General features: G+C 40.0%; 1 protein-coding gene across 3 annotated transcripts in view; it reads left to right on the top strand.

The window, feature by feature from the left end:
- The first annotated feature begins 453 nt into the window (after positions 1-453).
- kiz (kizuna centrosomal protein) overlaps positions 454-20364 on the top strand; it is a 28576-nt gene continuing 8665 nt past the window's right edge. The window contains exons 1-13 of one of the 3 annotated variants that reach the window (XM_088319492.1): positions 454-620; positions 944-1009; positions 1356-1518; positions 2271-2333; positions 3589-4189; positions 4310-4499; positions 9267-9386; positions 10232-10396; positions 11175-11319; positions 16858-17017; positions 17441-17503; positions 18668-18769; positions 19255-19324. In XM_088319492.1, the coding sequence (XP_088175618.1) occupies positions 547-620; positions 944-1009; positions 1356-1518; positions 2271-2333; positions 3589-4189; positions 4310-4499; positions 9267-9386; positions 10232-10396; positions 11175-11319; positions 16858-17017; positions 17441-17503; positions 18668-18769; positions 19255-19324 (1982 nt within the window). In that variant the 5' untranslated portion in view covers positions 454-546. Of the gene's footprint in view, positions 621-943; positions 1010-1338; positions 1519-2270; positions 2334-3588; positions 4190-4309; positions 4500-9266; positions 9387-10231; positions 10397-11174; positions 11320-16857; positions 17018-17440; positions 17504-18667; positions 18770-19254; positions 19325-20364 lie in introns of those variants that run through there. The other 2 variants (XM_088319503.1, XM_088319499.1) reach the window with 2 other exon arrangements.

The raw sequence follows: 20364 nt of genomic DNA, 5'->3' as shown, positions 1-20364 counted from the left end.
TTGTAAAGTGTTTTGTTAGAGCTCCGGCTGTTGTCAAATGCGCTATATGTATAAAGTTGTATTGTATTGTATCTTAGGACAGTCTGGTGTGTCCCAGCAGGGAGAAATGGAAAACATGCATAATGGCCTTCAAGGACCAGAGATTGGCAATTGAATATAAAACAGTGCATACGTTTTGAAGAGATCCAAACTCAACTCAACAAACTCAATCAAAGAATAAGGCATCTTAAATGTCATGAGTAATATTAGGGTTCATTATCAACTGCCTAAATATACAAATGCCTTTCAAATACATCTTAGTCAAACATGTATTTATTTACATTTCTTTTTTTCATTTAACATGTAAGATTTTAGTCAAGTGTGTACAGCCAAAATATAACGCACACTACATAGGTGCCTCACAGCCATTATTCATTCTTCGCCTCACGTGATCTGCATGTTTATTGCGAAGGGCTTCTGGGAAGTGGTCGCTCATGGCAACCATTGTAAATATTAACGCCTCTCCTTGCTAGTCGCGGCTCTGCCTCAGCGGCAAAGCACATCTAAATGGCCATCATGGCTCACGTCGAGGACAAATATTTAGAGAGGATAACGTCCATTCAACAGAACATTCATCAACAGTAAGGAGGCTTTCGCTTTTTAAGACATCGCCTGTTGTCTATGACAAATTGGCTAGCTAGCTAGCTAGCTTGATCGTTGCTAAAATAGCTACGAGCGTGTCCAAACTGTCGGGGAATTATAGAATTTGTAAATTTGGTTATCTACAGAACTCTTATCTCGCGTAACCTTTTACGCAGCAGCTGTAGTTAGATGACTCTATGTTGAGTGTATTATAATTCCAACATTTCGTAGTCATCTTTTAGTTCAGATGGTACCACTTCCTTCTTTGACGCTTTTGCGTGCGTGCGTGTGTGTGCGCGCGCCCGCGCATGTGTGTTTGCAGAGAGAAACAGAGGCTGCAGTTGGAAAAGGAGCTGTTTGGATACGCCAGACCTCATAAACAAATCATGTAAGCAAAAATGTGTTTCGAAATAAGCTACAATATGAATTTTCAACAATATTTCTAAGCAGTGTGTTTGCAACAATATTTATAATCAGTATGTGTGACGTGTATATTCATCCCCATTACACTGCAGTGCATGCTCTGTTAAGAGTAAACTGTTATCATAGTAAAGTGATCTTTCATGAATGATAAGTTGCTCGGTCACAACTATAAAGCTTGGTTGAAAATAACATTTGAATTTAGAACATCTTGTGCTTAACCTTTTTTTTTCTCATTTTAAGCCTTGCTCTTATTTTTGACAAGAATCCTTGATAATAATTTCTTTGGAATAATAGCTCTCCCGTACCTTCAGCTCTCAGATAAAAGGTTCCAAACTGCACGGTTATCTCAAGCAAATCTGTGTCAGGGAGGCACGAGCGAAAATGAGAAACCTTGAGCTTTTGAGAGACGTGGAGTGCCTTCATATTAGCATGCAACAATACAATCCTAACCTTTTCGCTTTGCATCAACAAAAGGTAATCACACGCATACACGCACCCAACACATTTTTTGAGGACTAACAAAGTTGATCCATCTTTAAAATATGCTGTTTTTGAATTTTCTAACACATTTACTCTTTTTATTGCTTCACATTAATTAGAAATCCCTTTATTGTCATTGTATTAAGATGTCATTTCAAATAATTATCATCATCATCATCATGATAATAAAACACGTCCTATTTGATTTCTTGTATTAAGTAAGTATTTGTAAACGTGCCATTTTTTTCTCTTTCCGTATTATCAACATACAAGCAATTTCACACACAATAGCCTTCATGCCAGTTTAACAGGGAGTTGTAATATTCATGCCATTATTTGCAACAGCAGTGTGATAGTAAACACTCAAAATGTGCAATTTATCACAACAAGCAAATGAACGAGCAGGAGAAACAATGAGCCAGTCAGATTATTGCTTAAAACTCAACAACAGTGCTTGACAGTTTAATATCAAATTAACAAAATTGGCTAATTATGACTCACAGAGTTAATTGGCCAATATAGAGACTGTGAAGTGCTCCAGAGGTTTAGTCCTTCTCTCCCCTCAAGCAGTTGGTTTATTTACTCTTGATGTTTTATAAGCACCACATTTGTTATCCGGCATGCACTTTATTTTATTTTAGCAGATTCTTTCCTGAAATACATCTTTCAATGTTTTGACTGAAAGCCAGTGTTAAATCTGACAAGAAGCGTAAATGTAAATTTGAAGTTGGCCCTGTCTTTTGCAGGTTGAATTTTCAGATAAAATTTGCAAACATATTGAAGAAATGAAGACAACAGGAAACCCAAAGGTATTAATTAATTTTGCAGCATATTAGTCGTGCAACTCTTGTGATTAATAGAATATCAGCAAAAGGAAGAACATCACATATACTTTGGCTTTGTCACTCAGGTATTGTTTTCTATGAACAAATATTCTTTTGTAATGTTTCCAAGGTCTTCTCATTCTCGCTTCTATCAAGCTGCTTTGTGTGTGTGTGGGTGTGTGTTTAGTTTTATAACGTTTACACAATTTAAGGCAGGGTAAATCTGCCACATTTAAACTGTGTGTATGTCGTATCACAGGTGTCTAATCCTAGCCTGTGCATCTGTACAAGCAGCGTAGTTCAAGCCCATAGCTGCTTTCTCCTTTCACTTAAAGCAGTTAAAGCTCTTTTAGATGAAATGTCTAAGACATCTCATAATAACTTGGAGCATGCTGTCTAGAGCAGTCACTTGTAACTGTGTACCCTCCCCCCCTTGCCCCCCCCCCCCTCTCTCCCTCAGTCTGTCGATATTGTAATGAGCAAAATGGTACCGTTCCTCCATTATGCATACAAGCCATTGGCTGGCAGCGTGCATGTCCCTCAGGCTGCAGCATTCATTAAGGGAAGCTTACCGGGCTGAAAGCTGGAGACAGATGATAACGGGATATGATTTTCATATTTAATACTTTCCTTGGAAGAGCACACGCGTGCTGCAGATTGATAGAAGAATCAATTGCTACTTTAGTGAGTCACTTTCTACTTTGCCCTGCAGCTACCGATGGAATCACTCAGCCAAGAAATTAACTTTTCCTCTTTTTTTATACTTACTTTGTGGATCTGCTGGGTGGGCTGCATGGTTTACAGTGAATGTTATTAAGCAGCTAACTGTTTGGTATTTAAGACGCTTATCAGAAAAGAAACAGAAGCTATGTTTTTTTTTTTTTTTTTGTTATTGTATTTGGAGGGAGGGTGTTTGCCTCCTTCACTCCCCACTCCCTTTTAGTGACATTGACATGAATCAAAACTTGTGTAAAGGATTTTTTTATACGATTAAAAGTTAAAACATTGATCCTGAGACATTCTTTTGAGAGATATCGTCGAGAGAATTCTGACCTTGGCCCAAACACGCTACACTCGTTCAAATTATAAAGTGGATATTTAGCCTACTTGAGATGAAAAACTCTCAAAATAGACTTCATTAACTTGAGTTAAAGGTGAAGTTATTTTGCAACTGTTCTGTGTTTTTGCTTGAGAAGTATACATTTAATGCCACAGTGTGTTTATACGTTCGTATTTGCAGCTGAAATCAGTACAAGGCGATTGCAAGGACAGCTCCCTGTCTCACATAGCGGAGGATTTTACAAACGCACGTGCGGTCATCTCAATTGATCGCCAAACATCCAAAGGGGCCTACCATGCAACTGGGATCACAAGTGTACTCTCACAACAAGCATCGGCCTGTTCGCCCAATCGTAGCATGTACTCCTGCAAACAACGACCGAGTGGCCCTTTGAAGGACTTCACAGTCGTCAGAGAGGACACTGCCGCTAACCGTGCACTTTTATCAGGTGACATTTCAGCTCGAGACAATTCTCCGGACGGCTGCAATTTGACTGACAAACATGGGAAAGAGGTGGCAGCGCTCCAGTTTACTCCAACTGCACTCGTGCCTTTTGCAAAAGATAAAGAAGAACCTGAACCTCAGGTGACCTTGAAAAGTCCCAAAAGGAATCCATTTCGAGGCAGCAGCAATAACCCGATTGGGCTGCAGAATCCCCCTGCTGAACACGTTAACTCCACAGAGATTGCTCCTCAGACACCCTTAATGGAAAATTCAGGGGGAGGTTTTAGCCATTTGATGCCTGAAACATCCTCTGCAAGAAAATCTGAAGATATAGCAGGTTTGGGAATGTGCTTTTCTTTTATCATGTGTACTTTCCTGTTCCAGAATGCATTTATTTTTGCATAGTGAAGATTTGCAATAGAAATCATTCAAACTTTCCCCTTTTTCTTCCATTCAGGCAAATCTGAAAGTTTCAACTCTAGTTCTGATGTGCAGTTGTCGGAGAGCAGTGCGAGTGACCTGACCATTTCTCTGTCGCAATCTGAGTCTGAAGATGATGAGCTCGAGGGTGAAGCAACGGCGAGGGATACTGGATCTGGTGGAAGTGCGCACAGTCATGTCTCAACCCGCAAAGACACACCTCGCTTGTATGTAATGTTCGGTCTTCTGGCTTTTTACAAAATGAAACAAATATTTTGATTGTACTATGATCTGACTTAGTTCAGTTCGGTGTTATTTACAGTTCCGCAGCTAAAAAAAACAAAGGGGCAGGGATATTGTTCTCCATGCATATTACAGTGGGCTGTTGATGATAGGAGCACACCATTTCATCCAAGGCTGTCAAAGAGGATTGTGGGAGTCATGGTAGATAGGCAGCCATGCACTGTGTAGCTCAGCAACAGTGGTGGCAGTGACGCATCTTACAGCGAGAGCTCAGGACCTGCCGCCAACCATATTGGCGTAATCCATGATAATGCCCTAACAGAGCAATTTTCTGCTTGAGAGACCTCAGGAACTCCCCAGTGGAGGAGGAAATTTGTGGCACCACAGAGTGTTCTGGAGGGTTGCTATGTGGCCAGCACTTACAGCCACAAATCCTTAGTGTGATGATGGCCTCTAGCTGAAGGATCATTTTGGAAGGGTTTAAAACCACGTAGTCCGATGTGAATAAAGCCACGTTTTCACCGACGGGTACAGTTCACATTAACTCGCCAAGGTATGGTTTGGAAGAATAAACCCAATGATTTGCACTCGGCCGGATAGGGATAGCAATTACCTAAATAGTGTGACAATCATACCAGTGCAAAACTATAAACATAATTAATTTTCTGACAAAAAAAAAGGACAGTCAAAATTGATTTACAGTAAAAAAACAAGAGTGCTTCATAGTCTTACAATTACTTTACATTCTAATTGTCAGAGGGGAGTGGCTATAATTTATCAACCAATCAATGCTCTGCAATGTCTAGCGGGATTTTATAAAACACCGTGGAGGGAATTGTTTCGTATAAACTCAACGAAAATATTATTTTCAACCCCTTCAATAATGTAGGGTAAAGTTTAACAGTCTACGGACTAATTGCAATAAGTGCAGTACATGGTACCAAGTTTAGACGCATGCATTTATGCGCCCAAATTAAATAAAGCTAGGATGCCTTGTTTGCCAACTTTTCAATTGGATTTGTGGCTTGAATTCCTGTTGAGAAGTATTTAACCCAGGTGTACAGTGTACTATTTTTTTGTTTTGTTTTGTATGAAACACAAAAGGAAATCACATTTTACCTAGCATTGCGTTTTGGGCTGAGTTAAGTAACAAAAGGTGAGGAGCCATTTGAGCCAAAACCACACTCAAACTTGTGTCAGAGGAGCGACTTTATCTATTGGCTCATTGAGAACGTTGCTTCATTGCGTCACACATTAAGAGGACTACAACTCCCAAAGGACTGTTTGACGCTTCTCTTCTCCTGCCTCACAGCCTTGCAATAATATCAAAATGAATATGTTGAAAATGAATTCATCATTAAATTAATTGCCATAGACAAAATTGATGGACATTTTCACGTTACTTTTATAAATGCGTAATGTAGTTTCAGTCGGTTTTCGTCCTTTTTAAAAGCATTTTTGTTTATTTTTTTAAATGAAAATGTTTTTTTCAATTTTAGTTTTAGTTATTTTGTTAGTTTTAATTAACTAAAATACCGTTGTTGGTACCCTAAAGATAAGAAGAACAGTTAGTTCCGCCACTCCAACAGTCAATTAAAATTGAATACAAGCAGTTTTGTGCATGATGCCTCCTGTTTGCTCCCAGATCATGAACATTTTTTCTTCTGATGTACAGAAAATGTATTCATGCAGTGCACCTTACGCCCTCCACAAAGTAAGATGAAAGCAAAAAGTTTATTTCCACATTAGTTTTCCCCCTTTTCATGCAGCCAGGCATCTTTGTTTTGTTTCTTCCCCTCCATAATTATGTGTCTTTACTATTGCTGCGTCGTAAACAAAAATGCACAGTTATTTTCCTTTTGGAAAGTGTCGAATATTATTTGTGCATGGTGGTTTCTGTGTGGTCTGCTGTACTGTTTATAGCACAACCTCAATAGGCGCCACCGTTCGCCTGCGCAGGGGCAACCACGGTGGGGGCCGCAGCTTTCATTGTTAACACTGAGGGCTTGTGTGTATGAGGAGAAAACCGGAGGCTTTGATGTAAAGCTCCGAGAGCATCCAGTCTCCATCCTCTCCCTCTTTTCTTTCTTGTTCTCTGAGGTTAGAGTTTATATCGCTCCCTCCATTCAACCGGCAGTCAAGGAAAAACAAGCCAGGGCAATTCATTAGATTATCCCATTATATTTTTTTTCTCCTGCATGGCTAGGGTGAGTGAGGGTGTATGCCTGAAATATCCTCCAGGTTTCTTCAAGAAACATAATGGTCAATCTGTTCATCTACTTTCTGCCCATGAACTGCATGATGATTTTGCTGCACTGCTGAAAGCATGCGAAACATTTTTTTTTCTGGTACCCACGTATTTGAAAATGTTGAATCTACCGTTTACGTAGAGGGATTTTTTACTCAGCCCGAGAAAGTGTATTCTGATATCGTGGCGTAACCACTCCTCGTTGGTGTATTTTTATACGCAGGGAGATTCCTCCCTGACACCAATCACTCTAGTGGTTAGGCCTATCTCACTTCAAAATGTGCACTGTACACTGTAGAGCAATATTGTAGCGGAGAACCTGACCCCTTCCCCCAAGCAAACAATATACTGCTGATAATGTCACGACGGTAGTAAACAGCAGCATGAAAGCGAGGTTGAAGACCTTGACATTAATGCTGTTAACAATACAATAAGAGCGAGGGGTCTGCAGGAACAAAAAAAAAATACTCATTCACTTTGTAACTCTCTAAAGGGCTCGTTCTGAAGAACACCAACAAAGTGGAGTAGGGAGAGACGGCTATTTTAAGGCTCACGCTGATGATAAGTTCAAAAGGATTCATAGCACAGGCAGATTGCACACAAGAGAATGTCATATTTAATTGAAGATGGCAGATTTATCAGAATGGTACGGGAAGCAACCTGCAAAAAGTAGGGCACAATTGTTAGCTGACCCTCTAACCCAGGGCCCATTACAGATTGTCATAAATTCTTTTTGACCCATTTTATGCCGGGGGCCTGAGAGTTTCTCGGCTTGGGGTTCTTGGGAGAAATCAAAGAGGGCCACCCAGAGCTCAGTTCTAAAAAAGAAAAAAAAAAAAGAGAGAGATTCTCAATATCCACATGTAATAGGCATCCATCTCTCAATTTGCACCTTGACACAAAACCAGATTAAGTGTAAAATCTGACACATCACTCTCAACACACACACTAAAAAAAAAAACTGCCACCCACCAACAAAACTTTCACTTTTCATCGTCCCTTTTTATTACAAATTGTTTAGATATAGATTGGTTTAGTTTAATGTTTCTTGAAGCACTGTGTTGTATTTATTTCTTTTTTAATTCTTTGCACTTGGTGTGTTATGATACAATACCGATAAAGCGGCCTGGAGTGTTGTCGGATAAACTTTCAGCATGAATGATACACGATTTAATTGAATTTTTAGTGTGAATTGTTAGAAGAGACTTGATCAAGTTGTACTATTAAACCGAATAACAGTAGTCAACAACAAATAGGAGCCATTCATTCCAAACATTTGGATTACACCAATTAAATCTAAAATATGAGAATATACTGCACTTGAATAAAATGATTAAGAAGTACATTAAAGCGGGGCTCTAGACTGTTTTTGAACAGGTTGTAAACTGGCACGCCCAACATTTGTACTTGCTCGCTAAATTTAGAAAGATTTATGACTGAATTACATCCACAGTGCTGCCATTTACAGAAATTCACATCCTGACTAATTTGTTAATTTTACTATTTTTTTTAATTCTGTCAGGAACACTCTAGCAGGACTGCACATGGGAGTGTTTTACTGTATATTTAATATGCCACTGAAAGAGTTTGTCAGACGCGGCAGCAATCCACGGAGATGCCGTTGGTCACGCTGTCTCCTCTGGGTTGTTGAAAGTATTCGTAAACTCGGCAGTTTGTACTCTAATCGAATGTTGATTTAGTCCACACGCTTAAGTATCCAGGAGCGAAGGTATAAATTCTGTTTCAGGAAAGGGCACGGTGGTGTTGATCACGCGGGCTCTGCATACTAGATCCGGCGGCTATTGGGTGCATGACCCGGAGCGGATTGGGGAATGGACTGCTTGTCTATGAGTGCTCATATCGGACATTTTGTATGAAGACCGATAAAATCCCATATTGGTTCAAGTTTCGTGGCCTCAGTGCATCACGGGTTTTTAAAAAGTATTCCTCAAAAAAGAAAAAATACAGCCATATGGGCAGCCATATTGCCGAAAGACGCGTTGTTTCAAAGAGTTGAGCTGAGTCTGACGCTTTGTACATTCCCATGGTCACTCAAACAAGGCGCATGATTGATTCCCGGCATGAGAGCGACCAATGAGAGCATGAGCGGATTCCTCCCATGAGCTGACTGACTGTGCATCTTCGCAGCCTCGCCCAGCAGCTTCCCTTGTTGTATCTTGCCAGTCTCATTCACGTTAATGAACGAACGGCACATGGAAACCCATAACGTTAATCATTTTGCATTTTTAAGTTGAATTTGTCGTGTCACAAGTACTTAGAAAGTTAGGAACCGTGTCAGAGGAGTCGCAAAGGCATAATAGAGACGTAAATCCCCCCAAAATAGAATTCCAAAATAATAATAATAATAAAAGAAAGTCAACCTATACTTTGCGGTTTTTCATCTTTCAAGGGGAGTTTTGGTTCCTAATAACAGCAATAAATGAGGGATTACTGTACATTTTTCTGCACAATGCACACCTACAATCCCTACATTTTTTTTCAGACTCTCCTTTGAAGGACTTTTTAAACTCCTGAACTCCATTGAAGAGCGACTCCATGGTGAACAGACAAGAGTGTATCGGACTTTTTCACTTGAGGAAGAACAACTCAGGCGAATTATCAGGTAAATGTCTTTTCGGTAAATCTAATGTTATGTGGACAGTATGGGCATGTTCAAGCGTGCATAACACCGTTTTTAAACACACCTGCAACACTTTAGTACAACCAAGCAGAGACTAATTCCGTGTATGTACCAAGTTGGTTTAAAGCGACAAGAATGCATAAGCCTTGAGTAAAATATTCTATAGACAGCCATGTTTCACTTGTATCACGTTTCATCCTCCTCCTAATTGTAAGCTTGGGATTTCCATTGTAAAACACACATTGCCAACCTGCAGCTTACTGTTCAGTCTTTGAGCAACCAGCACCAATTATGCGCGAGCTTGCGCCATACCGCCGTCATTACTGTTCCGTCCTGTGCCCTTCCCCACTGTGTACGCCACAAAAAACGAGCGCATGTGTAAACACCTTCAGCCACACTGATGGCTTGCTTATTAGGGATCCGAAAGGTTGTTCAATTATGACTTTTATATAGTTTATAGTTTGTGTAATCATTATTCAAAAGATAACGTTCTGAAGCTTTTCAAAGTCATGTTTAATGAGTCTGTGTACTGTTTACACCAGTACAGGAAAATACTTCTCCCACTTTGTGCTGATATTCATATTTCCAGTCATCAAGTGGCCATCTTGTGTCACAACCCACAGTTATAACTCACTGTAATGTGTAATGTGAAAACCTGCATGGATTTTTACCGTGTATAGCATGTGGTATGTGCGTGCGTGTGCATGTGGGGGTGCGTGCGTGTGTGTGTCTGTGTGTGTGTGAGGTGTGAACAGCTGTCGATTTTACTCCATGTACATCTGACCCACGGTCCCCGGCAATGGCTGTGTCTGCTCTCTATTGGACAGCCTTTGTGACAGTGAAGCGGACTTGAATGATGAGGACCTTGAAGCATGCGGCGCGGTGGTGCTTCATGAGCTCCAGAGGTTGTCATTGAGTACAGAAAAGGGCTGCCTACTACCACAGGAGCTTGTGAGTGCACAACAGTCCAGCACTGAGCATATGGCAGTCAGGTAAGGGTCCTGCAACCACCATCAATATTGTTTTCAATGTTCACCGGAATTATATTTTGGATTGTAAAAATATCACAATATGTTTAGTTTGTCATTGTGTAGTTTTAAAACTAATGTCTGTGACTTGTTTCTCAAAAACATTTGAGTAAATTTAAAGGATAGGGGAGAATATTATATGTAATAATTAAACTTGATTTTAGAGTGTATTAAAAGACATCTTGTTGATATAATTCTCAAAGTAGAAAGCATTATAGCTGAGGTGCTGACTTTTTTTTTAAGATTATGGGGGAGGAGACATCCAATTTCAACAGACACAGCCATTCAATACAGTTTACCTCCACAAAAGTAAAGGTCATTTTTGGTGCCACTTCCCGCAGTAACAACAGCACGGTTGAATGTCATGAGTAAATTAAAATGCCCTATCTGCGACTTGCAGTCCTTTGGATAATGAGTAGTTATACACTGAGCCAAAACCATGCTCTATTGATTTTGGTTACATCTTACCTGTTATATTTCCAATCTAGAGAAAGCCATCTATCGGTGTCCTCCTCTACAGTGAATATACCTTTTTGACCTTTTTATTTACCTTATTACACTCATTTGATTTCCTATGAAACCATAGACCTTATTGTCATGTGTGGTGGTTTGTCATTTAATAGAAATAATTAATGATGCATGCAATTAATGTGTTTAAATGGATTGTGACTTGAAAAATATGATATCACTTATTTATATCAGTCAAATGACTGACCCCCGCTCCCCCATATACTCACCACAGCCTCCCTCCTGATGCTGCTCGGCTGTGGGATCGCTGGTTCAAGCACGCCCTTCTGCTCAAGGAGAGCCGTGTCTTTAGCACTGAGCGCTTAGTCGAGCTGTTTGCGCCATTGCTGATAGAGCGTCATGCAACATACCACCACCAGGTAGCGTTGGAGTCACACACTTTAGCAGTCCACACAAGTGGGATGTGAGTCTCTTGAGTTTGTGTGCGTGTGTTTTTGTGTGCATCTGTGCCTGTGTGGACCAAACCCTGACATACAATCTTTGCTCTGAGGAGGTTTTTACGTGTGAGGACATTTTTGCTGGCTTGTCCTCGCAAAGAAATGCTAAAGATGAGGCCCATTAGTCGTTTATAACTTTCAGAATATTTCCTGCTCGTCTGTTTGCCAGTGTCCCAGTGGACACTTTAGTGCACAGCAGGTGGAATTCGATGAAAGAAATACAGTTTTTTGATTGGCTAAAAGGCAGGGACTTTTTCTGATTGGCAGTTTAAGTCATGTGGAAAGATGACGGTGGACCTGCACAGGAATGAACAAAATGAGGCAGGCAGGAGGTATGAACGTTATACACACTATGTGAAATGCACAAAGTATAGGACTTTTTTTTTTCATCTTTTAAAGCTGTTTGAACGTCTCTGTCTGTTTTTATTCCATTAATTCACATTTTGTATAGCATCAAGCGTTAATTTCTGTCGAGAATCAAAGCTAAATTGATTTGAATAAAAAATAAAAATATAAGAACTCCTCTGCTGTAATGTAATTTTGAGAAAATTCATTGTGCAAAGAAAATATCTCAAGTCAAAGTCAAAACTCAGGACTCTATTGTGAAAACAAACAAATAACATTTCTCATAAAGTCTAAATATTTCATACTTTGTTAATATGTTTTTACATTAGGCCATTCCTCTTTCCTGCTCGGACATATATATGAATTCTTTGAGAATCTCATTACTCCATGCATGGATACTATAAAACACACACTGAAACATTATTTTCAGTGAAAAATAATAGACTTTGTCACTAACAGAGGCAACATAAGATGGCTTCCCTCTGGCCCTATTAATAATCCATTTTTCCATGCCTCACTGATGTACACTGTGAAGGAAGTGAACTCATTTCCTATTCTGGTTCAATTCATCGTGCTTGATTTTCTTTCCAGAAGACATTTATTAATTGTCCTGCTATTTTGCTTTTCGAAGGTCCAAAGTGTAATAGATCACACAAACACTTATTTGCCGCGTTAATAGCGTTACTGTGTCATTCTTTGGTTAGCTTAGCATTTAGCCTGGCTTTGCCGTCTTTACTCATCATTCCTTTGTGAGTATGATACGTGTTCGAAATGTAGCTTCTTCGCTACCACATAGGATATGCTTACTGACTTAAAAGCAACACCGTAACGTGTTTAGGCGCACATTTAACCAGGCAAAACTGTTGCCAGCTTGCCTACTAGCCAGGGTAGATGACATGAGCCCAGCAAAGATTTTTGGGTCTGTCTCGGTGGTTATTTTTTCCCGATACTTTCTTTTGACGATTGTCTCGGCGTTTGAGCCTTAATTTTGCTATTTAATATGCATAAATGAAACGCAAAATATTAATTTTGGCGAGCAAACAGCGATGCGAAACCACCTATTTCACCTTAAAACCGGATTGGCGAAAGTGTACAAAAAATTGGTTATATTTGCCAAATCTAGTTGGTGTCCAACATATCTTATGGTTGAAACGTACACTCTAGAATTGATATCTATATTGATGTTAGGGACAACCGATACAAATTGCTCAAAAAGGTTGAAATCGAGTAAAAATAATTGCTGACTGGATCATTGCGATACTTTATGGGTTCTACAACAAGTCAATTGCAGACACGGGGGTTGTTGTGCACAGCTTTCCTTCTCAGTTAATTCACGTTCATAGTGTTGTCCCACAATCAACGGGTTCAATTTTCCCGCTGCTTCAATTCGGGCTTTGAGTGAGAATTTAGGAAGAACTGTTGATCAGGCTTGGGAGCGGGTGTCAGAGCACCCTGGCGTACCTCATCATCGATTGGGAAAAACGAGCTCAGAAGCTGCGGGAGCCCCGCTTGGAGACAAACTGAAGCATATAATGTCATCCATAATTATTGCCGCCCCTGGTTATGTGCTAAAGGAGGAATGGTTGAAGATCTCTCTTTCTGAAATTAGTTGCTGCTTTGTTGACAAAAGTCTATAACAAATTTGAATACTTAATTATTTTTCATGATTAATTAACAGCTTTAAATACACATTTTACCACTTGCTGTCAACTGAAAATGACATCATATGTTGAGGCCTCAGGAAACCACCAATCACCGCTCAGTGTGTGAACATGAGGCTGATAATACGAATGGTAACAAAAGATAGATAAAAGACAATCAAGAGAGTTTGTGGGATATTTTGGGGCTGGTGTATATGCTCTCTCTCTACGGCCCGGTGCCAAGTATGAGAAATACAGCAATCATCTATTATCTGAACCGCTTCTCCTTACGAGGGTGGTGGGGATGCTGGAGTCTATCCCAGCTGTCTTCGGGCAGTAGGCGGGGTACACCCTGACCTGGTTACCAGCCAATTCCTAGTACAACATTCAAGTCAAGTCATGTTATTTTTCAACGGTGACTTGCAGTAGAATTGGTCATCATCGAATTGATTTGGTATGGAAGATTTTTGTTGTTCTTTGTAGTCCTAGTTCCATGTTTTTTTTTGTGTTTTTTTTAAGCCCACCGAGGCAGCGGCCGCCTATCAATTCATTTTGGTAGTTTGTCAGCAGTTCCGTCAGTCTGTTTTGAGAACCTAAAAATAAATTCTGAGTGGCAAGCCATGACTCCTATATATCTGACTGCACTGTTTTCAATGAGGGTGGGATTACCTTTGTTCGTTTTCATTTTCGTTTTAAGGAACAGGTCTACAATTTCTCTCCAAAAATAAAATCCATTGTCAGCAATAGTGTGTGTGACAGTAAATGACTCAGAATAAAGTTCCCAGGAAAGAACTTTGTCTAAAGGCTTTTGATGCAGAACCGATACTCCGACGCAGTGGTTGGAGGGATGTTGAGTGAACAAAGGCTACAATTCCATCAGCTCACAAAAAATCATTGTTGTATATGTTCTAAACAGAACGTGAATCAAAATACCGTTGAATTATATTCCAGTAGAATAAAGACATTCTATCAAGTCTGATGTCTTACATGGTTTTAAAATCACAGGAACATCTTTATTACTTTCCAATAAAGTCCAGAACAACTAAAAGCTTAATTTAGCTGAATTTACCTAGCACAAGGGGCCGGTCCTCATGATTGCACAAGTAAAATATTCATTTTTGATTTAATTTTCTGCAATCTGAAGTGAACTAACTCTCTAACCCCCGGCCCCTAGTGATAGCTTTGTGATTTGTGTCATCCTAGCTCCAGTGGAAGTAACGACCCACACAAAGAACGTGGTCCACACAATGTCAAAAATATGTGCGCGTGTGTGTGCTATTTATTTTGCGGGTTTCGTGCTGTTGTAAGGGAGCCCTCTTTGTGTCTGGTGTTTGATGCCAATGCCTGTCTGCCTCCTCATCAGATTGCTCCACACATTGACCCAGACGAAAGGGAAACCCTGACCCATGTGCTAATGGCAAATTACCCCCTCTGATTGTCTTCTTTCATCTTCATACGGCATATTCAACTGACAAGTAGTCGGTTTATTTATTTATTTTCCTTAATTTGGTATCGTTCCCTAAAGTGAAACAGTCGGTTCGTCCAGATTCATGGGAGCACCATTTTATCATGTCATTCTCATCATGCATACTCAATTACATCTTTCGTGGGCATTCATTTATATCCTAGGGTCCATCATACAGTACACTATTTGTTGTCATCCTATTTGTTTATCCACGTATTGATGACATATATATGTCTGTATGCATTAATTTTAAGTGCGTGAACCAGTGAATGATTGTATTTTTTTTTTAAATTCCGATACTTCCTTTTGTTTTTGTCGTTCCCATGTGGAGACAATCAACACATCAGGACTTTAGTGCTTGCACTTAGACACTTCAGAATATTTATTTAGTTTGAAAGTGTGAATTATTGAAGTTTTTTTTTAATGTATTGTCTTGTTTTATGCTATCTACCAAAAAACTATGAATGTAATTAGCTATTGCTAACATGTCGCAGTGCCAGTGTTCATTAATGTGCAAGGTGCCTTTCAAATAAAAAATGAATAAATACTAATTGACTACGACGTAATGACACATTAATATGATCCATGCATCCAGGTCTTAAATGTCATTGAAGCTAGCAAACATGGTTCCTTGTCTGAAAGATAAAAGTTATAAAGTACTCATATCAGCGCAGTTGGTATGATAGGATTCCAATCGTACATTTTCCACTGAATGTACCTTTTTGTGTCCTGTCGTAATTGCTTCATATACTGTAAACATGTCTACCTTTTCTTCTCAAGTTTTGTACACAATATTAGAGGTCCTTGTGTCATGAAGATGTCATTTCAATGTCTTGGACACAACGAGAAAGAGGCAAAAAGAGAACCTGTAGAGCCACTTGAAAATATGAACGAACAAACGTAGGAGCGACACTGCCATCTTCATTGTATTTCTAGTACATCAGCGAAAGGCTGAGAAAAAATGTTCCTCGTGATTTAGCTCTCACTTCATGCACTCCCTCCATCTTTCTTCCTCCTTTTTGGGGCTCTCGCTCGCTCCTCTGTCGTCTCTTACAACTGCTTACTTTCCACAAATGAGAGCAACTACAATTTTCCATTCTCTTCGTAGCACACAGCGCAGCCACTCTGAAAAATGGGAGCCTGCAGCTCGCATGCACACACTCAAAGAAGCTCTTTGAATATTCAAGTGCTAACCATTGAAATCATTGATGTTTAAAAGGCTCCGGGTCCGCAACAGCCCTCAGCCCACAGTACATTTAACAAAATCTGAGTAAAAACGGAACAAAGTGTGATATCAGGGACATGGATCAAGTTTTATTGTGCAGTAGCATCAATTACCAAGTGGCAAACTGGTGTGTGTAAATTGTCTCTTCACCCCTCACAAAATGAGAGAATGTACATTTGTCAATCTACCCACGAAAAAAAAAAATTACAATGTGCTTTTGGTTCACCATGGTTGGAATCATCTTGATCGTTGTCCTTATCCTTGCTCCACATTCGTGCTCATTAAAAAAGTAGTGTTTGACGACAAAAGAGTTGGCGGTGATGGCAGGATTTGGGCGAAAGGAGAGAGAGGAAATCAGCGTGCGTCATCTCCTGAAACGACTCCTCTTAATTGTATGCCCTCAGATCCTCAGCGATTATACAAATCTGATCTGGAGAGAGGAAGAGCAGTTTGTCTCAATGCTTTCAGCCAAGAGGGGAGATATGCGGAACGTGTTTCATATTACCACCAGCAAGATTGCATTCTTTGACAGTTTGACTAATCTCATTCATGAGAAGAGAGGGTGTGTGGTAAAGTGTGTAAAAATAATCTTTTGGTTTAAACGAAGGAGAGATTTTGGCTTTTTTTTTTATTGGTGTTAATTATACACGAACCGCAGCTGCACCTCTGTGCGAGCAGCCATGGCCCAAGTAAATGAAATGCCTAATCGGTCTGAGTTTAATTTAACACTTCCTTCAGTGAATGGGAACAATTAATGGTTTGGTTTTAATTTGCGCTGCTCGCAGGTCAAAGTGCTACTGAGGACACAGCTTTCCCGGTCCAGTGAGGAGTGGCCCTCAGCAGATGAAGAGAGTGACTCTACTTGTTCTTCTGGCCCTCCTTCATTCCCAGCTCATGATGGAGATGTGAAGCCTGCCAGTGAGATCCGAAAGCAACAGATCCAAGGTCAGGAAAAGTGATTCGAGCTAGTTTAGTCACAAGTATGTGACTAAAAATTTCATGAAGAGATGAGAATTTTTTTTTTTTTCCCTTTTCGAGCAAATTTCTATTGGTTTCATACGATGTCTCTTTTACTGTTGGAAGAAAATGTCATTTTACTGCAATGTACTTGTAGACTATTAGTAGAATTTGTGTGGCTTCTCTATGATAAAAATTACCACTGCAGAGCACTAAAAGTTTCTATTTTTTTGTGTAAGAAATCAATTTCACCATTGAGCCCTTTTTTATGAATCCCTCGCTGCCCGGTTTTCATACAGCTCTTTATTCTATTCAGAGCTAAATAAAGACCGTACATTCCCATTTCTGTCCCCGCTCTCTTTCTCCCCCCCCCTACCAACGCATCTCTCTATGGACTTCCATTCCTTACAGAACTACAAAGTGCTGAAGAGGAGAGCCACGACGAAAGCCCTGTGGAAAGTGTCCCTATTAGAGGTAAAAAGGCATCGCCTGTGTCCCAGCATTCACACTTTGCTTACGTGCCGGTTGTTTGCTTCCTACTGCAGTGAATAATGGGCCCTGTTACGCAGTGGCGGTGGGAGCATGATCACGGTGAAACCAGGGTCAAAGTCCCACCTGAAGAGCAGTGCTAGTTCTCTGTAATTAGCTCATAGAAAATACTAGCTGTGTTTTCTCCCCAGACTGAGGCATGCTGGACAAATCGATCATTTATTATTCTGGAAAAATATACTCTGCTTTAATTGTCCGGCTGCCTGCTTGTTTAGTGCAGGAGATCTGTCACAGGTTTTCATTATCCATCCAACAATGTTGCGGCAAGGCGGCTGCACTTGAAGAATGCTAGGCGTAAGGGCATCCTGCGGCAGTTGGTTTGCCCTTCCCTTTGCTGCTCTGAAATGTGAAGTGAGCTTATACTACCCTCCGTTACCAGATTTCCCACTGAGTGTTTTCGTGTTTGAGAATCCCTACGGTGCATAGCCAGCAAAAGGAGTCCATTTGTTTTACCTACTCAAAAGGGACCCCCCAAAAAAACTAAAGATTTCTAGTCAGATCACAAATTGTTTGGTTTTTTTTTTGTTTGGTTTTTTTCTCTATAACTTCTGTAACTTGTCATACGGGTGCTTTTTAATGATCTGTAGGATGACTATACCTTCAATGTCTGTTTGTTTCTTTTCAATATCATACCTACTGCTGATATGAAAAGGCTTCAAACAATTTTAAAAGTCATGTGCTGATGATATGAAATAATGAGACCAAGATAAATAAATTCAAAACCTCTTCCTCTTGTACTACAATAACCTGTCATTTGTACAGGGCTGTAGTCGCTGCTTTTTGTGCACCAAAAGTGTAATTACTGAATTTTACTGAGTGCAAAATTAGTTTAGATCACCCTCCTGGTAGGGATTGCTGAAAAAAAAGCATGACTGCTGATGTCCATCTTTTGGAGACATTGAGATAGCTATTTTTACCTTGAATCAATAGTTAAGTCGCCCATATTTTTAAGTGCGATTTTAAGACTCAGCTATTGAAGCATGTTGGCTCATCAAACACGGAAACCTGAAAGTAGGAAACCTGGCTTTTAAGCAAATATTTAACTGGTTGTGCATATGCATTTGTGTGTTTGTGTGCATGTCTGAGCAGAGACAAAAGCGTATCAGTTACTTAAGCGATCAGCCATGCAAGAAGACCTGCAGAGTTCTGAAGAGGCGGAGGAAGAAGAGGGAGAGGAAGATGACCCCTCAGGTCAGGAAAGCGATCCACAGTAGCAACGAACTGGGACATCCTCTTACAATGAGAAATAATGTGATTGTGCACCAAAACTAAGTCTCTGTAATTATTTAAGGCTACATTTGACACACAACTTTTTTTCTTGTTTTTTAATTTGATTTTAGGAAAATAACCTTTAAGCACTTTTAATCGAAAGGGGAATACTTTTGCATTTTTTTTTGCAATTCATTTGCAAATTAATGTGAGGCAACTGGACGTTGGGCTATTTGGATTTCATTACTGCTCAGTGATGCTCAATGGTCCAGTGAAAAAGTTTTTTTTTCATACTGTTCCCCAATTTCCCAGTAATGTATTTGTGGGGAAAAAAGTGAGGAGTCACCAATCCAAAAACTATTGTCACTGGATTCTGGTGGATATATTTACAAGTTTCTAAAGGATTATTCTGAGTATGGAGTATTTTCAAATGAAAGTGTTTCATCTCGTCTTGTTTGCTCTTTAAGGAAAAGATGATGGCCCTGAAGTGGACCCTGAGAGGGCCAAATGCTCCAAACCTCAAGAGCCATGTCCTTGGTAAGAACAACAACAACAATAATAATGATAATAGATTTTATTTAGAACACACTTCCCATTTTGAAGAACAAATCACAATTTTTACAGTACAGGCGTGACTGTCAGATCTTTGAGTTCCTGGTACCATGAGTTCCTGGTTATAAGAAATTGCGTGTGGCCCATCTAGTTTGCGTTCACACACAATTGACTCTGCGACATTAGTTCAGGGAAGTGCATCCAAATTTGGAAACGTAAACTGCACTTCCCATCCTGTCTAGCATGTTGCAGGGGCACAAAAGCTAGGCGTCAAGTAAAAAGACGACAATATAGTTTTTACCTTATCTGCCCTGTCCTCTCAGCAACATTTGCAGTGACATATTGCGTCATATGCGGGCTTCTGTGGCTGCATATGTTATTCTGTATTCGTTTCTCCCCATTTACTTATTAAGTTGCTTGATATTTTGCTGTTTCAAAATTACCACAGTTACTCTCCACAATAACGCAGTTCCAGCCAGACCCATGTGACAGGTGCACTGTGTCACACAAGGAGTTACTTCGGTATTTTATATGGGATGCCATGCTAATTGCTAAGCTATCGAAATGCAGTCACGGTTAAATTTGTTATTATTTCTTTATTTATTTATGCTCTTTCACTTTGGAGCTTCCACGGCCTTGTTTTGCTTTATAAGCTAACTAATAAGGTGGTAAAACTGGGTTTGTCCTTGTCACTGATTCAAAGTTGCGCTGAATATTTTTGTCCCCCGAAAATACTTTAAGAGCCTGTACCTTTTCGTCTGCCTACCTTTCCATTCGCTTTTCCTCCATTCCACCTGGTAAATACTACCAGTTCGTTCTTATTTTATGGCGGCTGCCGATGCATTTGTCAGAACAGCCGACCCCCTCAACCTGTTCCGGGGAGCTACATGAAGAGCCTAGTGTCTTGGAGGTGCTAAGGAAGACTTTTTTTGGGATGAACAAAGGGAAAGCACAAATTCTCAGGGTACATAGGGAAGTTCTGGAATTGATTCCTGTGGTCTGAAAGCCACTATTGTTGTTATTCA

The sequence above is a fragment of the Idiotropiscis lumnitzeri genome, chromosome 1 (genome assembly GCF_059441095.1).
Source record: "Idiotropiscis lumnitzeri isolate Australia: NSW breed Sydney's pygmy pipehorse chromosome 1, RoL_Ilum_1.0, whole genome shotgun sequence".
Classification (NCBI taxonomy): Eukaryota; Metazoa; Chordata; class Actinopteri; order Syngnathiformes; family Syngnathidae; genus Idiotropiscis; species Idiotropiscis lumnitzeri.
Note: the sequence above shows the minus strand (reverse complement) of the source record. Positions and strands in the feature narration are given on the sequence as shown.